This window comes from Polypterus senegalus, chromosome 5 (assembly GCF_016835505.1).
Source record: "Polypterus senegalus isolate Bchr_013 chromosome 5, ASM1683550v1, whole genome shotgun sequence".
Taxonomy (NCBI): Eukaryota; Metazoa; Chordata; class Cladistia; order Polypteriformes; family Polypteridae; genus Polypterus; species Polypterus senegalus.
Genome location: NC_053158.1, coordinates 166,449,065 through 166,463,269, shown reverse-complemented (window position 1 = coordinate 166,463,269; position 14,205 = coordinate 166,449,065). Strand labels below are relative to the sequence as shown.

The 14,205-nt window shown below is 37.7% G+C and overlaps 1 protein-coding gene across 4 annotated transcripts in view; it reads left to right on the top strand.

Annotated features, from left to right (window-relative positions):
- The window catches only part of zmynd11 (zinc finger, MYND-type containing 11), a 144,515-nt gene that overhangs the window by 99,382 nt on the left and 30,928 nt on the right, over positions 1-14,205 (top strand). For all 4 annotated transcript variants that reach the window (XM_039753598.1, XM_039753597.1, XM_039753596.1 and 1 more), the window contains 3 exons: positions 7,162-7,239; positions 8,068-8,160; positions 8,400-8,487. In XM_039753598.1, the coding sequence (XP_039609532.1) occupies positions 7,162-7,239; positions 8,068-8,160; positions 8,400-8,487 (259 nt within the window). The remainder of the gene's footprint in view (positions 1-7,161; positions 7,240-8,067; positions 8,161-8,399; positions 8,488-14,205) is intronic.

Sequence of the window (14,205 nt, the reverse complement as noted above, 5' to 3'; positions counted from 1 at the left end):
AATAACACATTTTAAAATTGTTCTCAAAACTTATCTTTTCAAACTGGCATACCAGTTGTGAATTTTGCACTGTTACTACCAAGTTATCTTTGTTTGTTGGCTAATTATTGCTTTTTGATTTATCTTTCTCTTGTTTTAATTTTACTAATGTTTAATTTTTTTGTAAGGTTACCTTGAGTGCTAAGATTATAAAATGAGATTTTCTAATGGCCAAGTATAACCAAAACAATTGTTCAGCCTTACCTATGAAATGTAATTCCCTGGGATCTGGTTTGGAATGTACAACGGTTTGTACAATCCCAAGCAGCACATTATTCATTACTTCATTCCGCAGCAGTGCCACTTGCAATATGGCGGCGACGTTGACATACAATGCTGCTGGTCATGCGGTGTTTAGCAATTTTATGTCAATGGAGGCTCCAGTCGCAAAAAACGCATTGGTTTTTGTAGCTGCAATGCTGTCTGGGGGCAGTATCGTTTGTTATTGTTTGTCAAGACTGCACACAGTCCTACCAACAAAGAACAACGTCTGAGGAGAAGAATGTAGAGGAAAATAAATATGGTTGTAATGGCGAGTCAGATAGAGGATAAATTGAGATAGAAACTTTCTAAAGTGTGGGAGCACTTCACCGAAAAAGGAAAAAAAAAGTTGAATGCACATCTGAAACACAAGCATCCTGGAGCTGTTTTAGCGAGTAAAGTTAGTGTCATGTGTTAATGTTGCTGTTTGTACTGTAATGTGTATATCAAGGTTTTGACAATGATAGTTAACCCTTAAACCGACACATACATGGGGGTTAATGCACCCCTGGATGCCACATACTTTTTAGCTGCACTTTTTAAGTAAACATCACAATTTACAAAGAAAATGTGAAATTGTAATGGAACACACACTGATCATTTTACACACTGCAAATGAACTGTAAAAACTATAAAAACTACTGCAACAATCTGTTATATGTTCAAGGTACAACTGAAGTCATTGATGAAATTCAGTAAATCACTGAGCCAACTGCACTTGAACTGGCTGGCCTGCATGCAAACACACAGAGGTAAATGCTGAGGATTGCAGGCTCATCTAGTGCAGTCCCAGAGATAGTGCTGCAGCAGTTCTGCCGGGGCCGGCAGTGCTCATGAGGTGGCTGCTCAACGAATGTACACCACTGAGTGATAAGCTCCGGCGTGCTGCCAAATTGCTCTTTGAAGCAAATATAGCAGGTTGCAGGGTTCAATGAATGTACGTCACTGAATATACTCGCCCCCTGCGTGCTGGCAAATTGCACTGAGAAACAACTTTAGCTGGTTGCAGAGTTCAATGAATGTATGCTGCTGCATATACTCAACTTCGACGTGCTTCCAAATTGAAAAAACTGTGGGGACTGTATTGGACAAGTGATGAGCAGTGCCTGGTTGTCCCCACACATATCGCTTAGAGTTAAGGCCAAAAAGTTCTACCTTGGTCTCATCAGACCAGAGAATCTTATTTCTCGCCATCTCAGAGTCCTTCAGGTGTCTTTTTGCAAACTCCATGCGGGCTGTCATGTGTCTTGCCTCTCCTCAGTGTGTGGAGACAGCCAGGCACTGCTCATCGCTTGTCCAATACAGTCCCCAAAGTGAAGCATGGCAGTGGCAGCATCATGCTGTGGGGGTGTTTTTCAGCTGCAGGGACAGGACGACTGGTTGGATATCCTGGACAAAAACCTTCTCCAGAGTGCTAAGGACCTCAGACTGGGCCGAAGGTTTACCTTACAACAAGACAATGACCCTAAGCACACATCTAAAATAACGAAGGAGTGGCTTTACAACAACTCTGTGACTGTTCTTGAATGGCCCAGCCAGAGCCCTGACTTAAACCCAATTGAGCATCTCTGGAGAGACCTAAAAATGGCTGTCCACCAACGTTTACCATCCAACCCGACAGAACTGGAGAGGATCTGCAAGGAGGAATGGCAGAGGATCCCCAAATCCAGTTGTGAAAAACTTGTTGCATCTTTTCCAAGAAGACTCATGGCTGTATTAGCTCAAAAGAGTGCTTCTACTAAATACTGAGCAAAGGGTCTGAATACTTAGGATCATGTGATATTTCAGTTTTTCTTTTTTAATAAATCTGCAACAATTTCAAAAATTATTTTTTTTGTCTGTCAATATGGGGTGCTGTGTGTACATTAATTTGGAAAAAAAATAATTTAAATGATTTTAGCAAATGGCTGCAATATAACAAAGAGTGAAAAATTGAAGGGGGTCTGAATACTTTTCCGTACCCACTATATATATATATATATATATATATATATATATATATATATATATATATATATATATATATATATATATATATATAATACATATATATATAATACATATATATATACACACATATATACATACACTGAGTATCAGAGGTGGGTAGTAACAAGTTACATTTACTCCGTTACATTTACTTGAGTAACTTTCTAAAAAAATTGTACTTCTAACAGTAGTTTTACTGCACCATACTTTTTACTTTTACTTGAGTATATTTGTGAAGAAGAAACGCTACTCTTACTCAACTACACTGGGTAACACTTGAATCATTACTTTTTTCATTAGATAAAGTCTGACAGACAATTTTCAATCTGCTGTGTAGCGTATGCTGTCAAGTTGCGCACACGCCTTCCATTGCGTCTCAACTGCGATTTTAGTTCCCTCTCCTTTCTCTTTCTCAGATCGCTTTTCAGAAGGAAGTCAGTTTCGTAGTTTTTATGAACAGTTCAAAGGTGCCTTTCCACATTTTCCTTCTTTGGAATAGCAATGATAGATTGACAGATCAGACAAACGCACTTTGATTGTGACATTGTGAGAGAAAAAAATCCTCTTCCATTTCCACATCCATCCCATAAACAACAATTTTTTTTTTTTTTAAACCCATCTTTAGTCAATATAAATTGAAAGGCTAACTAGATCACAGCTAGAGTTTTGCAGTAGCTTGCGCGTTTGATCGTGCGTGCGGGATGACCAGTGTGTTAGAAGAAAAGAGATCTCAGACTGGCCACCCTGTATGTCAATCAAGTGGCAAATGTCATAGGGAGGATATATGATAGACTAACATTTAAAAAAAAATAATTTTTTTTTTGAATGCAACGAGATCTACAAGGTCGATCGCAATTGACGCATTGGGCACCCCTAATCTATGTAAACACATCGTTAAAAAAGAAACGTTTTTCATGTTTTTGTAATAATTGACAAAATGTAGACATGAAGTTTATAATGTGTGAAGCCTGAAGTCCAAATATGAAAGAAACACTTTCACAAAGGTAATAACAGAATAAGTGCGCTTTTATTCAAAAATATAACTGCATTTGATTTCAGTCTTTAACAATCTGTAATTTTTTTAATATATATTATAGTAGCAAAATAACCGTGCTTCGCAGCGGTGAAGTACTGCTTTTAAATTTTTATTAAGAAGAAAAGCAAACCTTTTTAATCTGAGGGAAAATATACCAATAATTATTTGTTAAGGATCACTTTGTATACCACGTTGTCAGTTCAGCACTCTGGTTGTAATATGACCAAGCTGTGCGAGCTTACTCTTGAGCATGCACTGTATAGTTGGTCATGTGAAAAGCAATCTTGCCTCAAATCAATGTCATCCTTTTGTAGGGTCCGTCCCTGAGACTTATTAATTGTCATCGCAAAGCAGAGCCTTACTGGAAATTGGAGTCATTTGAATTGAAATGGGAGATTGGAGGGTATAAAGGAGATGTGAGGAATAAAAACTCTCTTCCCTGAGCAACTGCCAGTAAAAAAAGTTGCCTCAATTAGGTTCTTTTACAGACACGTGACAACAACATTTATTTATATAGCACATTTTCATACAAAAAAAATGTAGCTCAAAGTGCTTTACAAAATGAAGAATAGAAAAATAGAAGACACAATAAAAAATAAAAATAAGTCAACATTAATTAACATAGAATAAGTAAGGTCCGATGGCCAGGGTGGACAGAAAAAACAAAAAAACTCCAGAGGCCGGAGAAAAAAAATAAAATCTATAGGGATTCCAGACCAAGAGACCGCCCAGTCCCTTCTGGGCAATCTACCTAACATAAATCAAACAGTCCTCTTTGTATTTAGGGTTCTCATGGAAGGACTCGATGATGATGGTCACGTAGACTTCTGGCTTTCAGTCCATAGATGTTGGAGCATCATGATGCTTTGAGTAGGTGGTGGTGGTGCAGGCCGCCACCACAAAGAAACCGGAAAAAGAAACAGAAGAGAGAGTTGGGGTCAGTACGGATTTTGGAGCCATTATGAATAGTTATTATGATGAATTGAACATACAGAGTATCGGTATTAAGTTAAAGTGAAGTTAGGAGAAAGCCATGTTAAAGTAATGTGTTTTCAGCAGTTTTGTAAAGTGCTCTACTGTATTAGCCTGGCGAATTCCTATTGGCAGGCTATTCCAGATTTTAGGTGCATAACAGCAGAAGGCCACCTCACCACTTCTTTTAAGTTTAGCTTTTGGAATTGTAAGGAGACACTCATTTGAGGATATAAGGTTACGATTTTGAATATAGGGTGTCAGACTTTTCGATATATAAGATGGAGCGAGATTATTTAAGGCTTTATAAACCATAAGCAGTATTTTAAAGTCAATCCTGAATGACACAGGCAACCAGTGTAGTGACATCAAAACTGGAGAAATGTGTTCGGATTTTCTTTTCCTAGTTAGGATTCTAGCAGCTGCATTCTGCACTCGTTGCAAGTGATTTATGTCTTTTTTGGGTAATCCTGAGAGAAGTGCGTCTAGTCTACTGAAAACAAAAGCGTGAATTAATTTCTCAGCATCTTTCAATGATATAAGAGGTCTAACTTTTGCTATGTTTCTTAAGTGAAAAAATGCTGTCCTAGTGGTCTGATGAATATGTGATTTAAAATTCAGATTACAGTCAACAGTTACCCCTAGGTTTTTTACTTCTGTCTTAACTTTTAATCCTAATGCATCAAGTTTATTTCTGATAACTTCATTGAATCCATTATTGCCTATTCCTAAAATTTCAGTTTTCTCTTTATTTAGTTTGAGAAAATTACTATTCATCCATTAAGAAATACCAGTAAGACATTGTGTTAGTGAATCGAGAGAGTCAGAGTCATCAGGTGGTATTGATAAGTACAGCTGTGTGTCATCAGTATAGCTGTGGTAGCTCACATTGTAACCTGAGATAATCTGACCTAACGGAAGCATATAGATTGAGAACAGCAGCGGACCCAGGATAGAACCTTGTGGAACACCATATGTGATTACCACAACTCACAAAGACCTGAAGTCTCGTGCCGTTACAAAGTTTCGGTGGCTGTAAGTTTTTCAGTAACATTATTGGTGTCCCAAACCTCAAAATTAGATTATGCTCAGGAGTGCCTGGAGTATTCAGAGTGTGGAGAAACTCTAGCGACAGCGTGTCTATTAACTTGTGGATTTTTCTATGAGTATTTGGCGACAGCGTCACAAAGTTGTTTTCTCAAATCTGCTTTAGCTGCGAAGCTCACCTCGGAGCAAAATGAAGTGAATGAAATGAGGTGAATAGGAGGGGAGATGATGACGTTCGGTGTACATGCATCGAAGGTTCTCAGCAGCGCTTGTGCTATCTCGTGCGATCTTGTGCTTTCCACGGCTTTATTTAATGTTAGCTCAGACCCGGCACTTAAAAGTTTCTCTCGCACTTTCGCTGAGTTTGTGCCAAGCACTAGTCTATCCCTGACAATCTCATCTTCGTTTGCATAAGCACAGTCCTTCACCCACGAATATTTAGTGGCAGTGTGTCTACTGGATTGCTGCTGACGGACGGCCTTATATGGGCAGGCACTCAATTACGTGGGAGGCATGATGGTGCAAGACGCATCTCTGCCTCACACGGCAACAGAGCTGCAGGCTATGGCCATATATATGGACGCAAGTAGGTTCCAGTTATGACCGTTACGCGTAGAATTTCGAAATGAAACCTGCCTAACTTTGTATGTAAGCTGTAAGGAATGAGCCTGCCAAATTTCAGTCTTCCACCTACACGGGAAGTTGGAGAATTAGTGATCAGTCGGTCAGTCATTCAGTCAGTGAGGGCTTTACCTTTTATTAGCATAGATTTTATTTAGATATATATATAATGGAGCATTTTTAATGTAGATAAATCATTTTGACCTGGTCATTTTAAAAGCAGCTTGCAAGCCGAAAAAGTGTGGGCACCCCTGACATAGATCGTTGTAGACATGGAACACACATTAAATGCATGTGTTCCAAATAATGATATAGTATTTATAAAAGGTGTGATTTTGCTTGACTTTTCACTCTATACAATTCCAAGCAACTGACACGCAGGTAAACAGACTTGAGCTGAGAAAACTGTGTGCCGGTGGGGGATATGATAGCAGACTGCTTGCTGCTTATCAACACATTTAAAGGACAAAAGACGCTGATAGAGAGGTGAGAAGCGATTTAAGGTGGGACGGATCTACGAGTTTTTTTTGTAGGCTCTGGTAATTCTAGTGTTAATGTATTTCTTTTTTATTGTGATGGCCAAACTAATATAAAACATCTGATTATTTTCAAATTCATATGTTTCACTGGTTGTTATTTTAATTTGATTATTATTAATTTTAATCGTGTTAATGCAGAGACATCAGGGTGACATACACAGGTGGACAGACGTGAGCAGATGAGGTAAGACATGCACTGGAGCCCAGAACAGGATGTGCAACCACAGGTCTTAGGCATCAAAATAGTCAGGCATAAAATAGTCGTGACTAATCATTAAAATAAATTGAACGATTAGTCGACTACTAAACTAAAATAATCATTAGTTGCAGCCCTACTTAATACTTGATCAACGCATCAATCTCACTAAACAGGAAGTGATTGCAAATTAAGAAAGAGTATAATTACAGCAGTAACATCTAATAGCTCTTGACTGTCATACTGGATGGAAAATTTCCACGTTCTATTCGCATAATGGAAATTTTGTTACTTTCCACTATACCGTATCTTAGTAGTTTTACATGTAACAAGCAAGTGTATGTTAAGTCTGTTTAAATATTGTAGTTAACTCATTTTTCAATGTCATATTCTTCATCCTCTATTTGTTTTTAATAAGTTAGATACTTTTATTAACAAAATTCTTCTCACTTTGTGAACAGAGTGCTAAGAAGAAGAGTCTTAACAAGCAAGAAATGACCAAGTATCTTCGGTTTATAGTGCAACGAATGAGGGAAAGGGTAGGTAATACACCATTAACTATAAAAATGTTTTACATAGTATATTTTATGTATCATGTTTTCACTGCTTCCTATACTTTAAATGATATAATAAAATATTATTTTCCCACTCAAAATGTTATTTTTCCACTTTTTAAATTCCTGTTTTATAATTAAGATTTCAAAAAGGAAAGTTCATCCATCTATCCAATCATTATCCAACCCGCTATATCCTAACTACAGGGTCACGGGGGGTCTGCTGGTGCCATTCCAAGTCAACACATGGTGCAAGGCAGGAAAGAAATCCTGGGCAGGGCGCCAGCCCACTGCAATTAAAGTTTATAATTTTTATAATTGCATCTTAGTTATTTAATGTGAAATTGAGAGCTGAATTTGTCAGACATGCAAGTAAGTAATAAATCTGAACGTAGACATTGTAAAATGAAATATCACAAGAATAATTGCATCAGTTTGAATAAAATTAGTAAGCATTATATTGGAATACTAACTGCTTGTGTTTTGTTATAGATTAAACAATTTATGTGAGTACAGACGCACTGATTCTTGAAAGGAGTCATTTAAAGCTAAATCTGTAGAAATCAGTTTTGTTCTTTTAAGTCAAAAACACATACAAATACCAAGAAACAGTGATAAAGCTGGAATGATTAGGATGCATCCTTTGAGTCCTCACAGTAATTTGAGGCTTAACACAATAAGTTTTAAATGCTGCTGAAAAGTTGTTGTTCAGATTGTAGTGATTGTCCTACTGTTGAATTTTATGAATATTTTTATTTTCTGTATTGGGGAAAATTAATGCACCTGTATTTTTATGTTATATAAACCATGCAGGCAGTAGACCTGAATAAAAAAGGAAAAGATAACAAGCATCCAATGTACAGAAGACTAATTTACACACCACTTGAGGTTTCAAATATACAGGAGGTAGGAAAATACATTTTTGTATTTAGTTTCCTGTTATATTAATGGCTATAAAAATGCTTCATTTTTATTTTATGCCACCCCATGGATATATTGTAATGTAAATATACTGTATGTTAATAGAAGTTGCAATAATTTAATAATTTCTGGTGAAATCGAATACAAAGTTTAAAAAAAAACAGTTATGCACTCCAAGTTAAAAAAAAAAAGTAAATTTTTTGCACATTTTCCTTTGTATTTAGAATGTCAATGAAGGCAAGTACAAAAGTTTTGAAGAGTTCAAAGCAGACGCCCAGTTGATTGTACACAATACAGCAATTTTATATGGAGGTGAGAGAAATATTTGAATTTATTTTGTTAATTATGTGAGCATTCAGCAAAACTAATCATGTTTCTTTGTGTAAATATTTAAATTGACAATATGTTGTTACTCTTCAGAGAATTTTCTACCCAAACTCACACAACGGAACAAACATCATTAGTTTGATTGATGATTGTTACCTGTATATGAGTTAAAGAGAATGTTATGTTTTATAATAATGTCTTCTGTTGATGTTAAACATGGTAATACAGTTTTTAGCATTACCTCTCAGGTCCTGTCCTGGGCTCTCTATTGTCTGTGTGTATTTTGTATGTAGATGGAGTAGTTTAAAGAGGAAACTGCACTGACTCTTGTAAAGAGCCTTATAGGATCTCATAGCTATATTCAGAAAAGAACTTCCAGCTACTGTCTGTCATCAGATACTTGTACATATTGAAGGCAATTCATTGAGTATTATCTAAACCATCTCTATATAGTCACTTAATTCCTTGACATAGAATGCAATATGTAACAAATGTATAATTTTAAATGCATTATGAGCATGTATATATATAATTCACTAAGGCAAGACACCCATGGAAAGGCAAGGCAACCATGAAAAGCACGCCGGAAGGGGCGTGGATTTACTAAGCCGCCGACAAGTGAGACACCTATGGCGCCTGCAGGAAGGAGCCACGCCCACCAACTCCAAGACCATTGGATACGACGACAACTCGCAGGACCACGGCCACCAACTCGGACGCAAGGACACAGAAAAAATGGCGTCATTTATATTCGTCTGTCGTAGAGGCCACATGCAGTGCAGTGCAGGTCAGGTTAATGTCATGCACCTCCGAGCTACGTTGACTGCTCATAGAGGCATGTTTCTCACGGAGGTGAATCGCCATATGCAGCGTGTGAAACGGTTTGCGAGGGGTATCCCATGGGATCCTTAAAACAATCCTTTACAACTGAGGTTAAAGCACAATGAAGTAAGCAGTCTTTAAAAACATTTTCCAGTTACGACGCACGGCCGCATGCACCATAGCACACTGTTTTACACGCTACATACAGCAATTCGCATCCGCGACAAGCATGCGTCTTCTTAGATGCTCCTGCAGGAACACGGAAGACGTTTCCCTGCCCACCAACAGTCCTTTTTCACCAGCTGGCATCTACCCTCACTCTCTAGGCATTCACACTGCTTGCCCATTCGCCCGGACGCAAAAACTCACCGACCACCCAGTTAGTCACTTTCGTCTGTGGTAAGAGTCCACATGCACGTCGGTTCACTGTTGTGTTGTATTTTGCTCTCTCCAGAGTTCCATCTTTTCATTCGCTTACTGTTGTACTCTCACATTAACCCGTTTTAGACAACCGTGTCTTTCCAGAGGTGTTTAGCATTCAATAAATAATTATACATGACATTGAGCATGTGTCTACCCGGCGTCGGTAAGCCGTTGAACCCCATTCGGGCTGCAAACCGTGGAATTCCCACTAAGTGCGACTCATACGCTCCCACTGGTTGCGTCCCAACCCTTTGTACACACCCCCCTCCCACCTCGCTACTACCGTGGTAGGGTTTCTTGGTGCATTATATATAGAAAAGCAGCCAAAACCGCACAGAGCAATGAAAAGTCTACGTCAGTCACAGGTACATCTTTGACTGTGTGAAGTCGACAACGACTCAAGTGACGAGTTGGAGGTGGGCACATGAGCAGGCAGTGCATACTGAACGAGAAATCAGCAGACTAGCATGACAGACGGAGCTGAATGGTCGTCCTTCTCCTCTCCTCCTGTTCCAGACTCCGCGCCTTGCACCCCCATCCCTCTGTCTGGCAGGAGAAGGCACAAGGACGGTCCGCCAGTTTTCAGTCACGGACGATTGTGTGTTGGTTCGTTCCGTGCATTGTTACAATGTTGCTTTTCTTGCTGATTTATTACATTACCGATTTTTCAAATTTTAATTTTCTCCCTGTGCTTAAAAATCATTAAAAAACCGGCCTGATTATGCGGTGTATGGTACGCCGCGGGTTGGCTAGTAATATTTATTGCACTTCAGAAATTTTTCAGAAATGTTTGTGGCAGCTTCATGTATGTATTGTGTTGAGGGGATGTAAAGACTGAGACTTTTCAAATATTAGTAGTAATGTTTAAGGTAAGACTGAAGGAGCAAAGTTACTATTTTTCTGGGGCTCTAGAAAGGACAAGTAAGTTAGAAATTGGTCTGTAATTATTAAGGGCATTTTGATCAGCAAAGGTTTGACAAGGCCACATTATAGTTATCAGGACCTGAGCTCATCAGTATCAATGTATTAATTACTACTATTAATTAATTACTTTTGAGAGGAATTCTACATGTCAGTCTTTATTTGATAATTCTCAAATTAGCCACTGTTCTAATAATGCTTAACTTTGAGCTTTCTTGCACCTTTTAATGTTCTTACTCCATACTGTTTAGCAAGGATAAAAATAACTATTCTCAGGTTATGCTATGAGTTTTGACATTCTCTTATAACAATGTGTGTGCAATATTAAACACAAATAAATTAATTTTTGCTACAAATTTATTTTAATTTTGCTATAGTAGTCACCCTTTAGAACTGGTGTAAAAGCATGCATAGAAAGAATATGAATGTATCTCTCTTTTTTTTTTTTTTTTTAATTTTATGTGATTTTTACCATACACTTATAATAATATAATAATGACCCTGTAAATCTTTTAATTCGAAATCCATAATTAAAATTTCTGAAATCAAAAGCCCTCAATCCTAAAGTGAAAAAAGTTAAAAAATTATTATATAGGGTCAATTTATTTAAATGGTTATTTTCAAAATAAAGTGCAATTCTGTTTAGAAATTGCTTAGAACCATTTTCTTTTGCAGAGCTAATATAGAAAAGTTCACACCACTGAGTGGATATTTTTTTTCTTTTCACATTTTATTCTGTCATTTATAATACATTTTAATGCTGTCTCTTAATGTATCCCTCTCTGTTCTGCTTTCACTGATTGTTTAGGAAACATTGCTTCAAGTAAAAAAAAATAAGGAATAATATTTAACTTTTCAAGTCAGCCTAATGTACATACAACCAGTGCCTTCAGAATTGCCACAATAGTTTGGATGACTGCCACATATTTTTCCCCAAACTTTGTACTTTTACTTTTGCCAGTAGATGGGAATATATTTTACCAAAGAAATACCTAACCATTTTCAGACACAATTTACACTGTTTGTTTGTTTTGTTAGCAGAGACAGCTTTGTGCAACTACTGTTTATTATTAACCTGTTAAAGAACCAGGAAACCTATACTGCTGACCAGTCTATATTAAAAAACCAAAATAGAATTGACTCATTGCTTACAGGGAGACATTGTAGAACATTTTTAGATATGGTAGTGCGACAAGCTGGACCTTTTTCCCATTGTATATCAAGTCGAAAATACATATCGATTTGTGCAGCAGGTGCTGCTTTATGAATACTATTGAGAGTATAACTGGCAGACATGCTTAGTATGTTGTTATTCCTTTCCAATGTGTGATGAGTAAAGAGATAAATCTATTAGCTGATAATAGGTCATGTCTTGACAATCACACACTTTATTTTGAAGTTATTTGTGTTGATGGTATGTGTTCTTACCATCTTAGTTTGTTAATTATGCCTTAGCTGTGGCAGTTGTAAGGAAAAAAAATGTTTCTTCTCAGACCTGCATAATCAAAATAAAGGTTCACTAATAGCTGAAGCCTGATAGCATCAAGTATAAGACAGGACTTACTCCGAATGTGGTGCAAGTCCACTGCAAAACATTTGCACTTGCACAAGGCCAATCTAAAGTTGGATTTAAAGAAGGAATATCCAAGAGGAGAAAAATAATGCCAGCAAAGAAAACATATGTAAACTCCACAGAGACCATTACAGAATCCAAACACAATATTTTGAAATTATTTGACAAGAATGGCCAAAAAATTCACACACACTTAATATTTCATTGGACCTCCTTTAACTTAGGTTATGGCACACATTTACAGTGGTATTGTTTCAACAACAACAACAACATTTATTTATATAGCACATTTTCATACAAACAGTAGCTCAAAGTGCTTTACATATTAAAGAATAGAAAAATGAAAGACATAATTATAAAAAATAAATCAACATTAACATCGAATAAGAGTAAGGTTCAATGGCCAGGGGGGACAGAAAAAAAAAAACTCCAGACGGCTGGAGAAAAAATAAAATCTGTAGGGATTCCAGACCATGATACCGCCCAGTCCCCTCTGGGCATAAGTTTCGATAAGCTTATGCAAAGTCACAATACTTATTTCTGCCCAGAGTTGCAAAAAATTTTTCGCCAAGATCTTGTATTGATTGGGCGAGTTATACTTCTGTGTAAAGTCTTCTCCAACACATCCCAAAGTTTCTCAGTGGAGTTAAGGTCTGGACTCTGTGGTGGCCAATCCATGTGTTAAAATGATGTCTCATGTACCCTGGCTTACACTTTCAGAATTTGAGCCTTATTAATCCTGGCATTGTCATCTTGGAATATGTCCGTGCTATTAGGGAAGACAAAATCCATTGACGTAAAAACCTGTTAAGCATATTCAGGTTGTCAGCTGACCTAATTTTTTGGGCACATAACATTGCAGACCAATTGAAGCAACCCCAGATCATAACACTGCCCCCACAGACTTGTATGGTAGGCACTAGGCATGATTGGTGCATCACTTCCTCTGCTTCTCTTCTTACCTTTATGTGCCCATCACTCTGGAACAGGGTAAATCTGGACTCATTAGACTACATGACCTTTTTTTCCATTGCTCCAAAGTCCAATCTTAATGATCCCTAGCAAATTGAAGCCATTTTTTCCGATTAACCTCACTAATAAGTTGTTTTCTTAAAGCTGCACAGCTGTTTAACACTACAATTACCAGAGCCAACGAAAAAACTCGTAGATCCGTCCCACCTTAAATCGCTTCTCACCTCTCTGTCAGCGTCTTTTGTCCTTTAAATGTGTTCATAAGCAGCAAGCAGTCTGCTATCACATCCCCCACCGGCGCACAGTTTTCTCAGCTCAAGCCTGTTTACCTTTTTGTCAGTTGCTCAGAGTTGTATAAAGTGAGAAGTCAAGCAAAATGACACCTTTTCATCCATCCATCCATTATCCAACCCGCTATATCCTAACTACAGGGTCATGGGGGTCTGCCAGAGCCAATTCCAGCCAGCACAGGGCGCAAGGCAGGAAACAAACCACGGACAGGGCGTCAGCCCCACTGCAGGGCTCACACACACACCAAGTACACAATAGGGACAATTTCGAATCGCCAATGCACCTACATTTATAAATACTACTAGCAAAATACCTGTGCTTCGCAGCGGCGAAGTACTGCCTTAAAATTTTTATTAAGAAGAAAATTAAACCTTTTTAAACTGAGGGAAAATATACCAATAATTATTTGTTAAGGATCTCTTTGTATACCACATTGTGAGTTCGGCCCTCCGGTTGTAATATGACCAAACTGTGCGCTGAGCTTACTCTTGAGCATGAAACATACAGTTGGCCATGTGAACAGTAATCTTGTTTCAAATCTCACAGCTTGGATTGCTGCTGTCATAATCGGTTTGAGTTTCATGGTTTGTTTCAATTACGACAGTATTTGTAGGACTTGTGTTGAAGAGACATTCGGCATCTGTCAAGCGTTGTAAGTATACAACCGGTTTCATCGATAACTTCACATCCAGCTTTTGAGA